The sequence below is a fragment of the Schistocerca cancellata genome, chromosome 5 (genome assembly GCF_023864275.1).
Source record: "Schistocerca cancellata isolate TAMUIC-IGC-003103 chromosome 5, iqSchCanc2.1, whole genome shotgun sequence".
In the NCBI taxonomy this organism is placed as follows: Eukaryota; Metazoa; Arthropoda; class Insecta; order Orthoptera; family Acrididae; genus Schistocerca; species Schistocerca cancellata.
Genome location: NC_064630.1, coordinates 574,404,075 through 574,423,227, shown reverse-complemented (window position 1 = coordinate 574,423,227; position 19,153 = coordinate 574,404,075). Strand labels below are relative to the sequence as shown.

Sequence of the window (19,153 nt, the reverse complement as noted above, 5' to 3'; positions counted from 1 at the left end):
CAATAACTATTAATGTATTGTTTACTGTGAAATCCTTAGTTAATTTATCCAGTTTTTGAACAACTTAATTTTGAGCTTACACAAACTTACCAACAGTAGTAACAGGATTCCTACGAGGTACAATACCAAAGGAGTACTGAAACAAACCACGACCAATTGGAAGTACTGGTGCCATTCCAGTAATCTTGCGGCAAAAGTGCTGGAATTTCAGAAGTCTTGTACCTTCTAGTTGATCATAGAGATCAGTCTCCCCAAATGAGATAACAGGAACCAGTGGACAACTGAAACAAAATAGAAGTGGAACTTACAATTCATTTTCACTTATTTTCACCTAGTTTTAATTTATCTTTTTTCCTTTTGCTTTCATTAATAGTTTTTTACTTGTGAGCCAGTGCAATTAAACAACCACAAAAATAAAAAAGAGGTTTAACAATGACTTGGCACTTTACAGATTCAAGAAGCATGAACTAAAAAGTCACTTTACTATCTAGGCACTAGGCTTGGAAGCACCAATAATTACAGATGAGCATCATATTTATTTTGCAGATAGACAGCATATTACAGTTTCAGTAATGGCATGTGTGTGAGGGGTTTTTCAGCAGCTGTAAGTCATTTCAAGACATAGTCAAAGGTGTATGAAACACTAGCAGACAATGTGATTAAGCTGATGAAGTGTTATTTGGGGCTGCATGATAAGATGAGTCTTTTTTTTAATATTTCTCATGTATTCATCCAGATGGCATCATCCAGAAGACATATTTTGTTAAACCGGGAACCCCGCCATGTAGCTGGATCTCTAATGTCTCTGCATGATGAACCAAAAAAGAAAGACAGCAGCTTTCAGGTAAGCAAGATCTGGGACCAGTATGGAGCATTGCCAAAGCACAGCAACAATCTATGTGCAAATACACTTCTGCAATGGCAATTTAAGAATGCAGATCCATTGTTGAACATGCCAATAGATACCTGCATCAAACACCAACTGAAGCACAATTGAGGACATTGCATGAAGTCCCAGGGTCATGCTTCCACTACCAGCACAACAGGTCTGCACCTGCGGTTGGATGGGGGAGGACTGGGTGGGAGGTGATATATATATATATATATTATATATATGTGTGTGTGTGTGTGTGTGTGTGTGTGTGTGTGTGTGTGTGTGTGTGTGAGAGAGAGAGAGAGAGAGAGAGAGAGAGAGAGAGAGAGAGAGGGGTGGCACCCAGCAGGAAACAGTCACTCTTCAGGAATGCCTGAAGATGGCAAGAAGTCTGTTTACTAAAATATCACAGTTTCTGACTATTGCTACCCCGCTGAACAGCCAAGAAATATTCAAAATTTTCTTACAGCCAGAAAACTAAAATCACGCAAGGTGACTACTGTTTTGTCGCTTGTTAGCAGCATGGCAAAAACTGCCAGAACAACTTGCTCTAATGTGTTACACCTACTTTGGAGCCAGCCATCCTTGGCAAGACTTTTCAGTGTATGTGGATAGAAAGAATCACTTGTCCATGCAAATGTCAAATCTCTAAGAAGGTGAATATTATGGGAAGAATGTTTTGATGTGGAAAGTATCATTTGTCAAAACGGAATCACTGATTATTTTTAAATGCGGTGTGGACAGGTAAGAGAAATCAAAAGTGAAGGACACCTCAATGAAAGTTTACCTGTTGATCAAACAAACATGTTATGTGTATCTGACAGAAGGTCTTTAACTCTTCAGAGAAGTGGACAGAATGACTATGAAGCAGTGAATTTTTCCTACCAGTAAGACGTGGTTGTGTATCACGGATAGGCATTTAAAACGAGTTTACACATTCCCAATGCACGATCTCCATATATGTTAGCATTTGTTAATATTACAAAAATTTCTCCAGCACTGAAGCATGGAATGATAAAAAGAAACATCTTGTACATACCCATGTTTCAGTGCTAGCCTGATGAAACCGCGTCGTCGCTTCAGAATTACTCGATATGTGCGAGGTTTGCATTTCAGTGCTTCTGATGCACCACCCACAATTAACACAGCAGCATTTCCTCCTCCCGGTTTGTCCATAAGATACCCAATGCTTTCCGCAGAAGCAGAACATCCACCTAAAACAAATGATTTTTTTTCTTGACACAGTTCAAAAGCTGGGTTGACAATTTTCTACTGTGAAAACTGAATTAATTGAAGTACAGTTTAGTTTGTTCACTCAAATTCTATTCTACATGAAACTGCTAAAAGTTACAAAGTATCTATTACCTGTGGCTTGGTGCTGCAAAATACTAAAGTAGTTCTACAGTTGACATTAATGAACTTCGTAATTATTTTGAGCAAAGCTGTGATATGAACATCACAAAACAGAGTGCAAATAAACAAGTGTGACAGCTTGTGAGTCTGATTCTGAGCCATGTCCTTTGCTTCGACATATCTTCAGTAATGCCTAGCATATTTTAACATTTGAATCTAATGTGATATTAAAAACCGTTTCTTTGCACAGTGCAATTATTATGACTAGCTGAATGATTAATGAGGTGGACATTCCTTCATTTGATAATTTAACCTTCTACCATTGCTATGATGATTACATTTCTAGCATTCATGTAATTCTGCAGCCCATTGTTGGGGTCCTGTTTCCACACAGTCGTCTATCATATGTGTAGCTCAGAACTTATGTTTCAGGAATATTATTTAATATTACGCTGATTGTTTTCATATTTTCACTATACAACTTTTCTGTAAGCTATTTGATGTGAACTGTCATATTACAGGTACAATTTCTGGAGGAGTATTATCTAGCAGAAGGTGAACTTTATATGAAACTTATGTTTTATGAAAGGATTGGGTAATATATTCTTAGAGTATTTTAAAGTATTTCCTGATGGTTAATTACAACCTACACTCTGCAAGAAACACTGAGGTGCACAGCAGAGGGTATGTCCCCTTGCACCAGTTATTAGAGTTTCTTCCTATTCCATTCATGAATGACAGACAGGAAGATTTGTCTGTCTTCAAGAGTCTTCCAGTTCAATTCCTTTAATATCTGTGACACACTTCCATGAATTAAACAAGCCTCTGACCACTTGTGCTGCCCTTCTCTATATATGTTCAATATCCCTTGTTAGACCTATCTGGTATGGGTCTCTCTCACTATAGCAATATCCAGAACCAGTCACATCATTTACAGTAAGTCGCCAATCTCTGTACCACTTTGAAATCTTAAGACCTTACTGGATATTAATGCAGCTCTTTTCATATGGAACTTCATTATAGATAACTGCATCATCTGCAAAAAGCCTTATTTTACTATTAATATTTTCCACAAAGCCATTAATACATGACATTAATAGTAAGGGTCTCAACTCTTCCCTAGGGCACACACTAAGTTACTTCTACATCTGACACTGACTCTTCAGCCAAGATAACATGCTGCGTCCTCCCTACCATAATGTCCTCAACCCCATGCGTTCATGCTTTTGACAGTAAGTGTAGGTCTGGTAATGAATCAGATGCTTCTTTGGTTCTATCAGTAATAGAAAGGTAGGATCAAGTGCTGTGGTAGGGACCATTTCTATACACAACAGAAGGATTGTCTGTGTCAGTATCCTACAGTACTGGCTCATCAAAGTATGAATATTACACACTTTTGCATGCGTAGGCAAATGGAGCAAATTATTTGGTTCTTTTTACATTTCATGTGGTCTATGGTGGGACTTATGAAGGGACCATTAGTTCATGGGCAGTTCCATAAAAACTCAAAAAAGGTGGTCTTTTACAATTTTTGTATCAAAATCCAGGCCGCACATCCTGAGAATAATATGCACAGCAAATGGCTGAAATTTTTGTGATATATTTCTAAGATCCTGATCTCAAAAAAACCCTTAAAATTTTCTTGGTATCTTTATCCATTTCCAGGACAGAAGTTCGAAATTACACTATTTTTACATGTGAAATACGCATGTAAAATCTAGTGTGAGGCGAAAATTTAGTTCATGAAGTGATGTAGCTTGGGAGAATATGCTATAACGTGACATATCTGAAGGATTCTGGGAACCCCATGTTGTTCTGAAGCACATGCAAAACTTGTGTATGTAAATTGTGGTCTGAAGTGTAAAATTAATTTTGTGTTATTTCAGTTTAACATAAATAAACTATCAAAATTTTACTGACCCATAAAATTCTTTTTATATAAATGACACATCTTGTGGCAGGGAAAAGAAAGTAACAGTGGAAAAATGCTAATTGAGCATGAAAAATGCAATTACGATTCTGTTTGAAAGACTGGTTGAAATGTGGGGTACCGGCTGCCTCATTCTACCTCCCTCAGCATGTTTAAAATTTTTCCAAAAATTTTGGCATGTAAACATACACTACGTGATCAAAAGTATCTGGACAACTGGCTGAAAATGACTTACTAGTTCATGGCACCCTCCATCAGCAATGCTGGAATGCAATACGGTATTGGCCCACCCTTAGCCTTGATGACAGCTTCCACTCTCACAGATATATGTTCAATCAGATGCTGGAAGGTTTCCCAGGGAGAGGTATCGATGTCGGTTGGTGACGAAGTTGGTGTTCCAAAACATCCCAAAGGTTTTCTATAGGATCCAGGTCAGGACTCCATGCAGGCCAGTCCATTACAGGGATGTTATTGTCATGCAGCCACTCTGCCACAGGCCGTACATTCTGAACAGGTGCTCGACCATGTTGAAAGATGCAATTACCATCCCTGAATTGCTCTTCGACAGTGGGAAGCAAGAACGACACTATCACACCATAACACCAGCGCCTCCGAATTTTACTGTTGGCACTACACAAGTTGACACATGATGGTCACTGGGCATTTGCCATACCCACATCGGATCACCACAATGTGTACCACGATTCGTCACTCCACACAACATTTTCCCACTGTTCAATCATCCAATGTTTACACTCCTGACGCCTAGTGAGGCAGCATCTGGCATTCACTGGTGTGATGTGTGGCTTACGAGTATCTGCTACACCAGGAAATCCAAATTTTCTCACCTCTCATCTCACTTTCATAGTACTTGCAGTGGATCCTGATGCAGTTTGGAATTTATGTGTGATGGTCTGGATAGATATCTGCCTATTACAACACTACTCAACTAATGGCAGTCTGTCGGTCACAAAAATGATTATTTGCAACAATGTTAAACAATGCTATAAATATCTGAAATTGTGGTTTTCTTTTCATTTTAGTATCATGGTTTCTAAAAGGAAACTCATTCTGTTTGGCATTAAGCAGAGACTCTAAATTTTGTTAAGTTGAACTGAGGTTCCGCACAGGAAGATATTGCTGCTGCACACAGTGCTGGATGAGCAACTGCTTATTACATCAAAAAAGAAAAAGAGTTATTTGACAGTACAAAACCCAGTTCGAGAATGAGTTAGTAAAACACAAGGTTATGTGAAAGAGAGGGAACGAAGTGGTCACAGCTGTTTGTAGTATGAGAAAGATAGATGAAGATATCATCATAAGCATGTAGGAAAGTAATAGTGAAAGTGATGAACAGGCCATAGCAGGAGAGAACAAGATTTCTCACACTGATAGTGCCATAGCTGCAAACATGTTCCTGGAGTATGTTATGCAGCAACCTTGTACAGTACTGATGTTATTGCTCGTAAAGCAGCTGCGGGACTTTCTACTGTCACATGTCACTGTGACAACTGAAAATTTGGGGCATGTATCATAGCGAGTTATACTACTGGACATGTACAGACGTAAGGACCAACTTTTCTATGAAAATGAGTTTTTCTTTGGCTTTAACGAAGTATAGTCTCTGTATGTTTCAGACAGTATCAATAATCTGGCAATTCCACTAAGCCAGCACCCACACCTCAAGGAATGGCCAGATTACTGAGATTCTTGTGTATTAAAGTAGTTTGTGTGAACTCCATAACCATAATGAAGTCATAAAAAGCACGAGGGCATTGTCTAGTAGAACTACACTATGATGGAAGAAGAATGGGGAGACGGCAGCAAAAACATTAAAGTGAGAGTAAAAATACTGGGTAACTATTGTGAATGGGTGCATATCTATATTTCTTTCCAGTATTATTTCTCGTCATTCTATCATTCACCAATTTTCTCTCTTCAGTCTGTGTGTAGCACATTTTTTCATTTCACTACTACTCCACAACTGTTTTATCTTTCATACAATGACAAGAGCTGCGCTGGAGTAGGCATATCACTTTAAAACATCAACTTCTCAACAAAAGCATTTTTGATCATCTAATTAGACATGTAAGAATGAGTGTTTCCCATGATAGGTACTGGCAGTTTCATTTATATAAATCTGCATTCCATATTCAACTACAGTGCAGTGTTATAGGAAATATTACCCTTTAAATATGAGTGTCATTGAATTCACATGTCAGATCATTTACTTACTTGTTATTGAGTTGCCCTGTATATAGTTACACTCAAATGGAAACTTTTTTTTAACGCATTCTTGTGTATCTGCAGACAATCATGATTTCTCTCTCTTTCCTTCTTCCCTTCCAGTCATGGAATTAGTTAAAACACTAAGCACATGCAACAGAACATTTAAACAACTATCTATTCATTCTGGGATACAAAAGTATTTTTAGTTATTTGACTAGGATAACTGGGGAGGAGGGGGGGGGGGGGTTGATGTTGCTGATAATATTTTGATTACCAAATAGAAATGTTATTAAGTGCAAGTATGACTGAAGGGTTTATGTATTATATGCTTCCATATACCCTGATCCTTTCAGTCAAATGTCCCACTGCATAAAGCACAATTCTAGAATTTATAACATAACTATCTTATGAAATGATAATTAGTAAAGTGTCTCCAATTCTCAAAGATTCATATAAAATTTTTCATTTAATTTATAGACCCTTTATTTTTTTATATATTAATCTATCTGATTATTGAAACAGTAGAAAAGTAAACCAACCTAAGGATAAGCAGAGCTCTCTGAAGAAAGGAACCTTGAAATGTTGTTCCAGTGTAAGAGGATAAACAGTAATTCCTGGGAACAGTTTGTCCCACCCCATATAATCGGTGGAGAAGCAGCCAAAAACCCCTGCACTCAGCACACCATGTGGAAACGCACAGAACAGGTAATTGCGATTTGGATCCAATGGTTCAATACATTCAAGGCGTAATGGAAAGAAGTCCCTAAAGTAGCGCCACCACAGCCATCGCCGTGCCCATTGTAACCTGTAACAAATGAATGTGTTATGTCAGGTGTCCAGTTTCAGAGTATATTGTAAATGGCAAAGAATAAATACTCAAATGTGAATCGACATGATTAGAAGAGGTCAATATCAGTCTCTGCAGTTGTCATTGACTTCATAATGGGGTTTAGTTATTGAAGAAAATTAATATCAGCCATTAATATTTAATGTAAACATGCATCAAAAGCATAAAATTGAGTATAATAAAGCTTTAATACTGAAACAATAGATAACACACACACACACACACACACACACACACACACACACACACACACACACACACACACACACACACATATTGTTAGTATTCATACTGCTCTAATCTTTATCAGGTTGAAGTGTACAAATACCATGAGCTTTCAAATTTAAGTCGAAAGGTAGATCTATATTTACTTACCAGAAGAAAATGAATGTAAGGGTAATATTTTACTTCAAACTATGGAAAGTGCTGATGAATTGAGCTTTTAGAAATCTTTGTTTCTTCTCTGCTCAAAAAAATTGGATCAAGTTGGGGCACCAAAATGTGCACACATATAATGATTCAACTATTATTCATAATATGACAAGAAAGTCATTAATTTTAAATACTATGTTGCTGAACCTTTGTTAGCTACTGAAATAACCACAGTCTAAAGAGGAACTGAGAGGCTTGACACCAGAACCACTGATATTTGGTCATTTTTAGAACTGCCACTGGATTATCACTAAATGTTAATAAGACCCAGTTTGTCCATTTCCAAGTAAGGAAAAAGTTGAGGATGAATTAAGTATTACATTGAATGGTAGTGAGTTACTACAAGTTGAGTCAATCAAGTTTCTGGGTGTACACATTGACAACAGTCTAAAATGGTCTGAATATATTTTGCATCTCCACAAAAAACTGAGCTCAGCAACATTCGCTGTTCATATTATTTCCACTGTATGTGACCGAGACACCACAAAAATTGCTTTTTAGTTATTTCCATGCATTATTGCTGTATGGAATAGTTTTCTGGGGTAATCAGCCACTATCCAAAAATAATATTCATTGCCCAAAAGAGAATTATTAGGATAATGAGCAAAGTCCAGCCTTGTAGGAACCTTTTCAGAAAATTAGGGATACTGACAACTGCATGCCAATATATCTACTCCGTGTTATGTTTCATTGGTAAAAATGGACAATCGTACAAAACCAATGACTCATACCATACTCACAATACCACGAGGAAGATGGACCTCCATTATGAATCAAAAAACCTTACTATTGCACAAAAAGGAGTCCATTACATGAGCTGCAAGATGTTCAATGCTCTCCCACCATCACTGAAATTACTCACCCACGAGCTTCCCAAATTTAAACAACAGCTCAAACAGTATTATTAGATAAATTCCTTCTATTCGGTAGAAGAATATTTCAGTAGAGTTAACTGTAATTGATTTATTTCATTTACTAATTTGATGTGCTATTGTGCATTACGATACTCACAATCACTGTTAACATTACTGTGTCTTTCATTTAGCTATTAAGATCTACCATATTTTTAATGTAATTTTTTCTATACCTATTAATGTGTATTTTGTCTTATACCAGATATCCTTTTGCAAGAGGTACTTGTGTGTATTCCTTTTGTATTATTTGTAATAATGTGGGGACATAAAAAAATAAATAAATAAATAAATAAAAGTAAATAAATAAATAAAAAATCTCTAATGACCCAGGTGTTTGTTTCCCTTTTATAATCCTGTGTCAGAGGGTTATTGTAGCTACTACTAAATCTTTTCTTTGAAGTATTTGACATTTTATTACAATCTCACCAAAATAAAATAACTTATCACCTTAAAATTATGAGAACTTTTCTAAATGTCCATATTAACTAGCATCACACACTGAGCACAAATAATAATCTTTTGATGTGCAATTTTTGCAGACTTTTTTACATATATGATACTTTACAAACGATTTGTTTCCAGCACTTTGACTTTTGGCAACATCTGGCTTCTTTTTCAGACCAGTCTCAATTTTCACATAAGGATGCATAGTGCTGACAATCAGGACATTCTTGCTGCTCTTTCCCTGATAAACAGTAATGTCATTCTTTGACAACACTGTACTATATAACTCTTTTTTTAGCTTTTTGACAGAGGCTTTTATTTCCCTGCAAGATCACTTTATGGTGCCCACATTACTTTTAGCATTTACTTCAAGGTTTCAGAGACATCCAAAGGAGGTTAAAAAATGGTCATTTATAACATTTCTTCCTGTATTCAAAGGAGGTCAGGCCAACATGTAAACTTAACTGTTGCAGTTAGCAAGTGTTTCTATGCAGCACATAGATAAACAAAAAATAAAACTATAAATATGCATATCTTCTTCAGCATTCAGTAAATCACTATGTAGTGCAAGATCATCATCTTGTAAACTACAGGTTGTGGCAATTCTTACTCAGATGGAAACCCCAGTGGCTCACCTTCAGATTCACGAGTCAAAATCTCTCTCATAGCATTTACAATGTCCTCCTCTGTTCTCAGATATTTTCCATGATAAATATTTATGTTGCAAGCACTATTTATATAGTTAGAGTCCCCTATTAACGTCTTATTTCATGGAACAAAGCACTGGCAGTGAGATACTTGTGCACACGTTCAGATGTGTTTCAACCTGATCTCTCTCCCCTTCACTGCTGCAGAACTGAATCATCATATACTGACAAACTGAGTTTTGAGATTGCTGAGCAAACAATATTTCAAAATAAACATGAAGACCTATGTGATGTGAGATTGCTAAAACAGATGTAGCATAACTGACCTATCCACACTTCTAAGTGAATCTTTTTCTCTTTCAGTGTTTCCCCATAAAAAGTAAAATAAAATATGATTGTTAAGCAACTTATTTGCTAAAAAGTCATAGAAATTCAGCAGTTTACACAATAATATAAAAAGTGACCTATGGAAGAATTAGGGGATGGGTCATGACCAGCTGCAGTTATGTTAAGAGTACACAGATTACCATCAGTTGCTCTGCAAGGGGAATGGGATGAACAGGAAAATTAGAGGGAGAAGGAACATCATAGGCTGTGTGCCTTTATCTTTGACTATTTACACACTTGGATATCCATAGTTTCCTCAATTAAAAGTCTGAGTTCAATTATTGCCACCACTTTCTTCATTATGTGAAAAGCATAACATGTAACTTCAGTATTCATTTAGGTGTTATCATTTAACAAAATAATGTACAAATCTGGCATTTTACAGTTCCTAGAATGTAATTGTGTGTCACAGATGCTCTTCAATCACTTTTCTTTTCATTGATTACATGTAGCTTTATTACAATTCTTGCTTGCAAGGGCAGATTGACATTTGCACCATGAAAAAAAAGCCAGATCTCCCAAGGGAATTTTTCTTTTATGAAGAGCAGTTAAATGGAAGCCTGAGACCCTCATTCAAAAGTACCCACCACAGCCATCAAGACATTTATTCAACTGGAAGAAGAAATGCTCAATTCCTATTTTGTTGAAAGGTGTCAGCTGTTGATGGATACACAACTACATCTGCTATTGGCTCCATCTGCAAACTGATGTCCATGCATATCTTTCTTTAGGTTGCCAAAGTCTTGCAATCCACATGGTGAAAGGTCTGAGCTGTACAGAGGATATTGCAGTGTTTCCCAACCAAATTGCTCACTCATAGCCTTTATCCAGTAGTGGTTCTTTGCTGAGGAACTTGTTTCCATGTGATCACCAGAGCTGTGCTGTGAACACACACACACTATGTCTGCTACACAGCTTTCTGAAGAGCAGTTGAACCATAGGCACTAGTTGTATGATAATATGACAGTTGGATGAACACATTAGGCCAGTCCACCAATTACATAGGCCAGAACCCAACAGCAGCTTGCACCTGTGATGTGACATTATGCCATTCCCCTACCACAGCAGTGAAAGTATCTAAACTTTATAGTGGTGCCACCTGTTGCAGACACTGTTATGGCAGGTGTTCAGTTTTCATTTGACTGCCCCTTATAGTAGTGTGTCTGAAGTTTACTAGCAATAAGAAACAACACAATGTCTGGCATTGTATGCTAATCAACTCCAGGAATGCAGGCTTATTGCTGCATAAGCACTGACCTGTTCCTCAGACTGGTCTGGTTCAGCTAAATTTTATATGCCAGTTGCCAAGTTAGTAGTGGCCTTGGAAAGAAGTCAGAGTACCATAGCACTTCACAGCACTTCCAACTGGTGAATCAGCGGCATCTGCTCACAGAGCTGTGCATGTACTCAATCAAAAACCTTACAGTGTAATGTTAGTACATCTCTTGACTAATACAGAGACTGTTGTCCAGCTTACATACTGCAACTGGCTATTGCAGCCAGTACACAATGGGGAGGCTGATCCTGAAATGCTCTTTTTCTGATGAAGTATGGCTGTATTTATTGAAGCATTTGGACTAACAACTGACATATGAATTTTGAAAATCCTGAATCACCTCACTGTTGTGTGAAAACATGACCATTGTGTTCAATTAAAACAAAAAATAATTTTTGAATAATATTTTTTTATGAAACCTTAACTTCTGATAGGATATTCTGTATCATCAGGAAAACATCTTAATACTGTGAGAGACATGTTGACAATAAGTGCTCTTACACTGTCTTGTGTGAAACAACTGTGGGTTTTTTTCATTGATTGTTAGTTCTCTTAAAATTGCTGTATATAGTTCACATACCTTTGAGGCAACATGATTTGATGGAGGACAATCAGTCCAATCCCCAATGACACCAGCACTCTACAAACCACTATAAAGTGTGTGTCAGAGCACACTTGCCATTGTACCCATTATTAGGGCTTTATTACTTCCCATTCACATATGGAGAGATGGACGAATGATTGCTTAAACCCCTCTCTGGATGCTGTAATTGGTCTAATATGAACTTCAAGACCCCTATGGTAATGATTGTGTTTGCTGCGTTACTGCACACCTCAGTCCCATTTTCACATCATGCAAAGACTCTCAATGTATCTCATGAGGATTTTCTGAACTCCAATGTCAATTTGTTCTTCAAATTCATGTACCTCAATAAAGGCAGCCACAGTTCAGAAAAAAGTGCATATTAAACTGGACATACTTGTTGCAGTATGACACAAATTGATAGTTCCATTAAGACTGGTTACCTTTTAACTATGAGAAATTATCTGAAGAAATAATAGTAATAATAATAATAATAATAATAATAATAATAATAATAATAATAATAAATCCTGTGGAGGCCCGGGAAAAGAATAGGCCTCCAGTATGTTCTGCTAGTCGTAAAAGGCGACGAAAAGAACAAACCACTAATAGGGCTAACCCCCCTTTTAGTGCGATTACTTGGTTCAGGACAGAACTAAAGAAGCCTCTGACAAGCGCCGTCATGGTCGGGGATGACACTTGAACCCTATTCCCGCCCACAATTGTAATGACACTGCTAGCCAACTGGAAAATGATTTAAATCCAAATAGAGGTGTTTTGCAGGATATGCTTCCTGCAACCACCCTAGAAGGAGAACAAAGACAGAGGATGAGATGGTCAGATGAAGTTAATCGACACCTCATGTTCTGTTATTACCAAGCAACAAACCTAGGAACCAACACAACTGGATACAGATCACAAGTATACACAACATTTATTACCAGATACCCGGAATTAAAATTTTTAACAGAACAACGACTAGCTGATCAGATCCGTGTAATAATAAAAAATAACAGGATACCCCAGTCAGAATTAGAAAACATCAAACAAGTAGTACAACAAATACTGGAACAAAATAATGTGCTATTAGAAGAAGAAGAAAATACAGTAATGGACTCAAACATCCCAGAGAAAACAAACAAAGAACAAAATGCATCAATTAAACAATCAGAGGAAAACGAAATCGTAAGACAGCCACCAGAACAAGCACAAATAGAACACGAAGTGACACATGTTAGATATAGAAGAAAAATTTCAGCTGACATATATAGAATACAAAGACACAAATACAGACATTAGACCATTATTGCATAGACCACCAAATAACCCACAAGTCGAAACAACAACAACAACTATCAGCACAATCATACACAACAAAATAAATGAAAATACAACTATGGAAGAGTTACAACTACTGGTTTATGTAGGAGCACTCACTACACTAAATATACACACTGGGCAGAGATCAGAAACAACCAACACACAGAAGAAACCCATAAAACCAGCATGGCAACACAGGCTACAGATCAGAATAGAAAAACTGAGAAAAGACATCAGACAGCTAACACAATTTATGAGAAACGAAATATCAGGTAAAAAACTGAAAAGGTTAGGTAAAATCTCACAACAAGAAGCAATAGAGCAATTAGATGAAAAGAAGCAGAAATTACAAGCATTGGACAAACGACTTAGAAGATACAAAAAAAAAGTGAAAATAGAAGGAAACAAAACCAAACATTCAACACAAACCAGAAGAAATTTTACCAAACAATAGATAACACACACATTAAAATAGACAATCCACCAAACGTAACAGACATGGAACACTTCTGGAGCAACATATGGTCAAACCCGGTACAACATAATGGGCATGCACAGTGGATACAAGCAGAAACAGACTCATACAAGATGATACCACTAATGCCTGAAGTGATAATTTTGCAACATGAAGTCACCCGAGCAATTAATTCTACGCACAACTGGAAAGCCCCTGGAAATGATAAAATAGCAAATTTCTGGCTAAAGAAGTTCACCTCAACACATTCACATCTAACTAAATTATTTAACAGTTACATTGCAGACCCATACACATTCCCTGATACACTTACACATGGAATAACCTATCTGAAACCTAAAGATCAAGCAGACACAGCAAACCCAGCTAAATATCGCCCCATAACATGCCTACCAACAATCTACAAAATATTAACTTCAGTCATTACACAGAAATTAATGACACATACAACACAGAACAAAATTATAAATGAAGAACAGAAAGGCTGCTGCAAAGGAGCATGAGGATGTAAAGAGCAACTGATAATAGGTACAGAGGTGACATATCAAGCTAAAACTAAACAAAGGTCACTACAATACGCATACATTGATTACCAAAAAGCTTTTGATAGTGTACCCCACTCATGGTTACTACAGATATTGGAAATATACAAAGTAGATCCTAAATTGATACAGTTCCTAAACATAGTAATGAAAAACTGGTAAACCACACTTAATATCCAAATAAATTCAGATAATATCACATCACAGCCAATACAGATTAAGCGTGGAATATACCAAGGAGACTCATTAAGTCCTTTCTGGTTCTGTCTTGCTCTGAACCCACTATCCAACATGCTAAATAATACAAATTATGGATATAATATTACTGGAAAATACCCACACATTTGCTATACATGGATGATCTAAAACTACTGGCAGCAACCAATCAACAACTCAACCAATTACTAAAGATAACAGAAGTATTCAGCAATGATATAAATATGACTTTTGGAACAGACAAATGTAAGAAAAATAGCATAGTCAAGGGAACACACACCAAACAAGAAGATTACATATTGAATAACCACAGTGACTCCATAGAAGCGATGGAAAAAACAGATGCCTATAAATATCTAGGATACAGACAAAAAATAGGAATAGATAATACAAATATTAAAGAAGAACTAAAAGAAAAATATAGACAAAGACTAACAAAAATACTGAAAACAGAATTGACAGCAAGAAACAAGACAAAAGCTGTAAATACCTATGCCATACCAGTATTGACCTACTCATTTGGAGTAGTGAAATGGAGTAACACAGACCTAGAAGCACTCAATACACTTACACGTTCACAATGCCACAGATATAGAATGCATCACATACATTCAGCAACAGGAAGATTCACATTAAGCAGAAAGGAAGGAGGAAGGGGATTCATCGGCATAAAAAACCTACATTATGGACAGGCAGACAATTTAAGAAAATTCTTTCTAGAATGAGCAGGAAGTAGCAAAATACACAAAGCAATCATTCATATAAATACATCGGCTACACCACTGCAGTTTCATAACCACTTCTACAACCCTTTAGATCACATAACATCAACAGATACGAAGAAAGTAAATTGGAAAAAGAAAAAACTACATGGCAAGCACCCGTATCATCTAACACAGCCACACATAGATCAAGACGCATCCAACACATGGCTAAGAAAAGGCAATATATACAGTGAGACGGAAGGATTCATGATTGCAATACAGGATCAAACAATAAACACCAGATATTACAGCAAGCATATTATTAAACATCCCAATACCACAACAGATAAATGCAGACTTTGCAAACAACAAATAGAAACAGTAGATCACATCACAAGTGGATGTACAATACCAGCAAATACAGAATACCCCAGAAGACATGACAATGTAGCAAAAATAATCCATCAACAACTTGCCATAAAACAAACTAATAAAACAACACGTTCCCACATACAAGTATGCACCACAAAATGTACTGGAGAATGATGAATACAAATTATACTGGAACAGAACCATTATAACAGATAAAACACCACCACATAACAAACCTGACATCATACTCACCAATAAAAAGAAGAAATTAACACAACTAATCGAAATATCCATACCCAATACAACAAATATACAGAAGAAAACAGGAGAAAAAGTTGAAAAATACATTCAACTGGCTGAGGAAGTCAAGGACATGTGGCATCAGGATAAAGTTGACATTGTACCACTTATACTATCAACTACAGGAGTCATACCACACAATATCCACCAGTACATCAACACAATACAGCTACATCCAAACACATATGTGGAACTACAGAAATCTGTAATTATTGATACACGTTTAATGACCTGAAAGTTCCTAAATGCAATGTAACATATACTGTACAGTTAAAAGGAAGCCACACTTGATCAAGGTCCGCATCACTTTCCATTTTTAACCAGACAATGTCTGAGAAAGGAAAGAAATAATGATTATTTGTTATTATTATTTATTATTATTATTATTGATGTAATAGTAAAATAACAGTTTGGAGAGAGAAAATAAACCTATTTTGTAAAAACCGTGCATTGCAAGATCAATCCCGCCATCATACAGATATGTAGTAGCCAGTTGCATTACTGACATCAAGCAACAGTATCTGAACTAGTTACTTTGTGAGTTTTCAGTTCGGTTTTATTTTGTTTTGTTTTGCTTTAGGGCGCTAAAAACAACTGAGGTCATATGCGCCCCAGTCAGAACTATAGAACAGGAATACAGAGAGGAGTTAAGTGATTATATGTCAGTCCCAATTGACAGAAGAGAAGATAGCTAAAAAACAAGCACGTGGGAAAAAGGCTAAAAAAGATGCCATACAGAAACAGAGGTCCAAAACTAAAAATTAAATGTCTTTCACCATATTGATTCAGCAGATAAAAAGTAACACGTGGTCGACAGCCCGCTTGTCATTCACTAAAATGGCTGATAAATCAGATGGCAAACCCGAGCTGGAAAGAAAATGGTTAGAAAAAGGGCAGTCCATCAGGAAGTGATGGACAGTTAAAATTTGGGCACAATATATACGAATTGGTGGGGTAGTGCCACTTAGCAAATGACGATGGCTAAAAAGGCAGTGCCCAATATGCAGCCAAGTTAACCTCCTCCCAGCAGGAGGGCCAAGAGGTGGTCATCAAAGGCACTGGATGAGGCTTAATAAGCCAAAGCTTATTCCCATGAAGGTAGGACCATTGACAATGGCAAAGGAACATCATCTCCTTACATGTCAATGCAGAGTTCGTCAGAGGGAATATAGGTACTCGCAGGCTGAGGTACGAGGCCTGCAGCCTTGGCAGCAGCATCAGCAGCCTCGTTTCCTGGCAGACCGACATGACCAGGAACCCACTGACACACGACACTGGTTCCACCAAGAGTGGTCAAGTGACAATTTTCCTGGACCCGCTGCACTAACGGATGAGCAGTGTACAGCGTGCATAGACTTTGAAGGGCACTGAGTGAGTCTGAGCACAGGACACAATTTAAAATTGTGTGTCGCCAGATATACTCCATGGCCTGATGCAGGGCAAAGAGCTCGGCTGTAAATACTGAGGAGTGTGCTGGAAGCTGATATCAAAAGAAACGGGTGACAATAATGAAGGCACACCCGACCCCATGGTCAGCCCAAGAGGAATCAGTGTATACAAAGGTTCTATCGCAAAGTTCCAGGCGAATGTCCTGAAACTGAAGGTGATAGACCAAGGCTGGAGTAGTGTCCTTAGGAAGCAAATGAAGGCCAAGGTTAAAACGGGCTGCTTCACAAAGCCAAGGTGGTGAAGGGTTCACATCCACTGGGAATTTGCAGGTAGTGTGAAGTTACTCTGCCATATGAAGTGTCCAAAGTGGACTCCAGGAGGTAACAGAACAGGGACAGGCCCCATACTCACGATCAAAGGAATCATCAAAGAAGGCAGCATATGAGAGGTGGACACACATGGCAGACAAACTGCATGCATATCTGCTGAGAAGAAAGCTATGGTGGTAAGAGAGTGGTAGTTCAGCAGCTTCAGCGTACAGACTCTTAACCGGGCTAGGGTAAAAGGCACCCATGACCAAACAGATGCCACAATGGTGGATAGAGTTCAGCTGGTGTAAGAGGGATGGGTGTGCAGATGCATGAACAAACCACCCATAGTCGAGTTTCGAATGGGCAAGGGACCAGTACAAATGGAGAAAGGTGGCTTGATCGGCACCCCATGAAGTACAATTGAGGGACCGCACACAGCGGGCTGCCAAGTAAGATACATAGAAGAACCAAGAGTGTTTCCTATCAAGCATGAGCCCCAGGAATTTTGTAGTTTCAACAAATGGAAGGGCAACAGGCCCAAAATGGAGAGATAGTGGGAGAAACCATTTGCACCACCAGAAATTCATACAGATGATTTTGTCAGTGGAAAAGCAAAAGCCATTGCCGATGCTCCAGGAGTAAAGACAACCAAGACAGCACTGAAGACACCGCTCAGTGAGACAGGTCTGTAGAGAATTACAATAGATGGCAAAATTGTCAACAAAAAGGGAGCCGGAGATGCCCAGCGGAAGACAGGCCATTATAATGTTAATAGCGATAGCAAAGATTACAACTCCTGGATAAAGGTGTCCAACAAGGCAGAACCCACATGCACCTTGAAAACTGTCTTGTAAAAATGCCCAAAGAAAACAGGGGAGACGCCCAAGGAAGCCCCACGTATAAAGAGTACAGAGGATACCAGTTCTCTACCAGGTGTCGTAGGCCTTACCCAAATCGAAAAACACAGCCACAGTCGGATTTGTGCAGAAAACCCTTCAGGACATAGGTGGACAAAGTAACAAGATGGTCAACTGCAAAACGCTGTGCTCTAAGTCCATAAATCCACACTGTGCATTCGCTAGTGCATGGCGAGACTAAGCACCACACCAGCCGGGCATGAATCATATGTTCCATCATCTCGCAAATGCAGCTGGTAAGAGAGATGGGGTGATAGCTAGAAGGAAGGTTTTTGCCTTGACTGGGCTTTGGTATGGGTATGACAGTGGCTTCACACCAGCGTCCAGGAAATGTGCCCTCTGCCCAGATGCGGTTGCACGTGTTGAGCAGAAAGTGCTTGCCCACAAGAAAAAGGTGCTACAACATCTGAATGTGGATGGCGTCTGGCCCAGGGGCTGAGGATCAGGATTAACTGAGAGCATGATCTAACTTCCTCATAGTAAAGGCGGCATTGTAGCTCTCACGATTAAGAAGAGAGAGAGGGGGGGGGGAGCAGGAGAGAGAGAGAGAGAGAGAGAGAGAGAGAGAGAGAGAGAGAGAGGGGGGGGGGGCAGGAGAGAGAGAGGGGGGGCAGGAGAGAGAGAGAGGGGGGGCAGGAGAGAGAGAGAGAGGGGGGGGCAGGAGAGAGAGAGAGAGGGGGGGGCAGGAGAG

The 19,153-nt window shown here is 38.3% G+C and overlaps 1 protein-coding gene across 1 annotated transcript in view; it reads right to left on the bottom strand.

Moving 5' to 3' along the window:
- LOC126188189 (2-acylglycerol O-acyltransferase 2-like) overlaps positions 1 to 19,153 on the bottom strand; it is a 124,941-nt gene that overhangs the window by 12,871 nt on the left and 92,917 nt on the right. The window contains exons 3-5 of the mRNA XM_049929722.1: positions 6,926 to 7,191; positions 1,914 to 2,088; positions 91 to 281 (exon numbers count right to left, since the gene is read on the bottom strand). Coding sequence (XP_049785679.1) covers positions 91 to 281; positions 1,914 to 2,088; positions 6,926 to 7,191 — 632 coding nt within the window. The remainder of the gene's footprint in view (positions 1 to 90; positions 282 to 1,913; positions 2,089 to 6,925; positions 7,192 to 19,153) is intronic.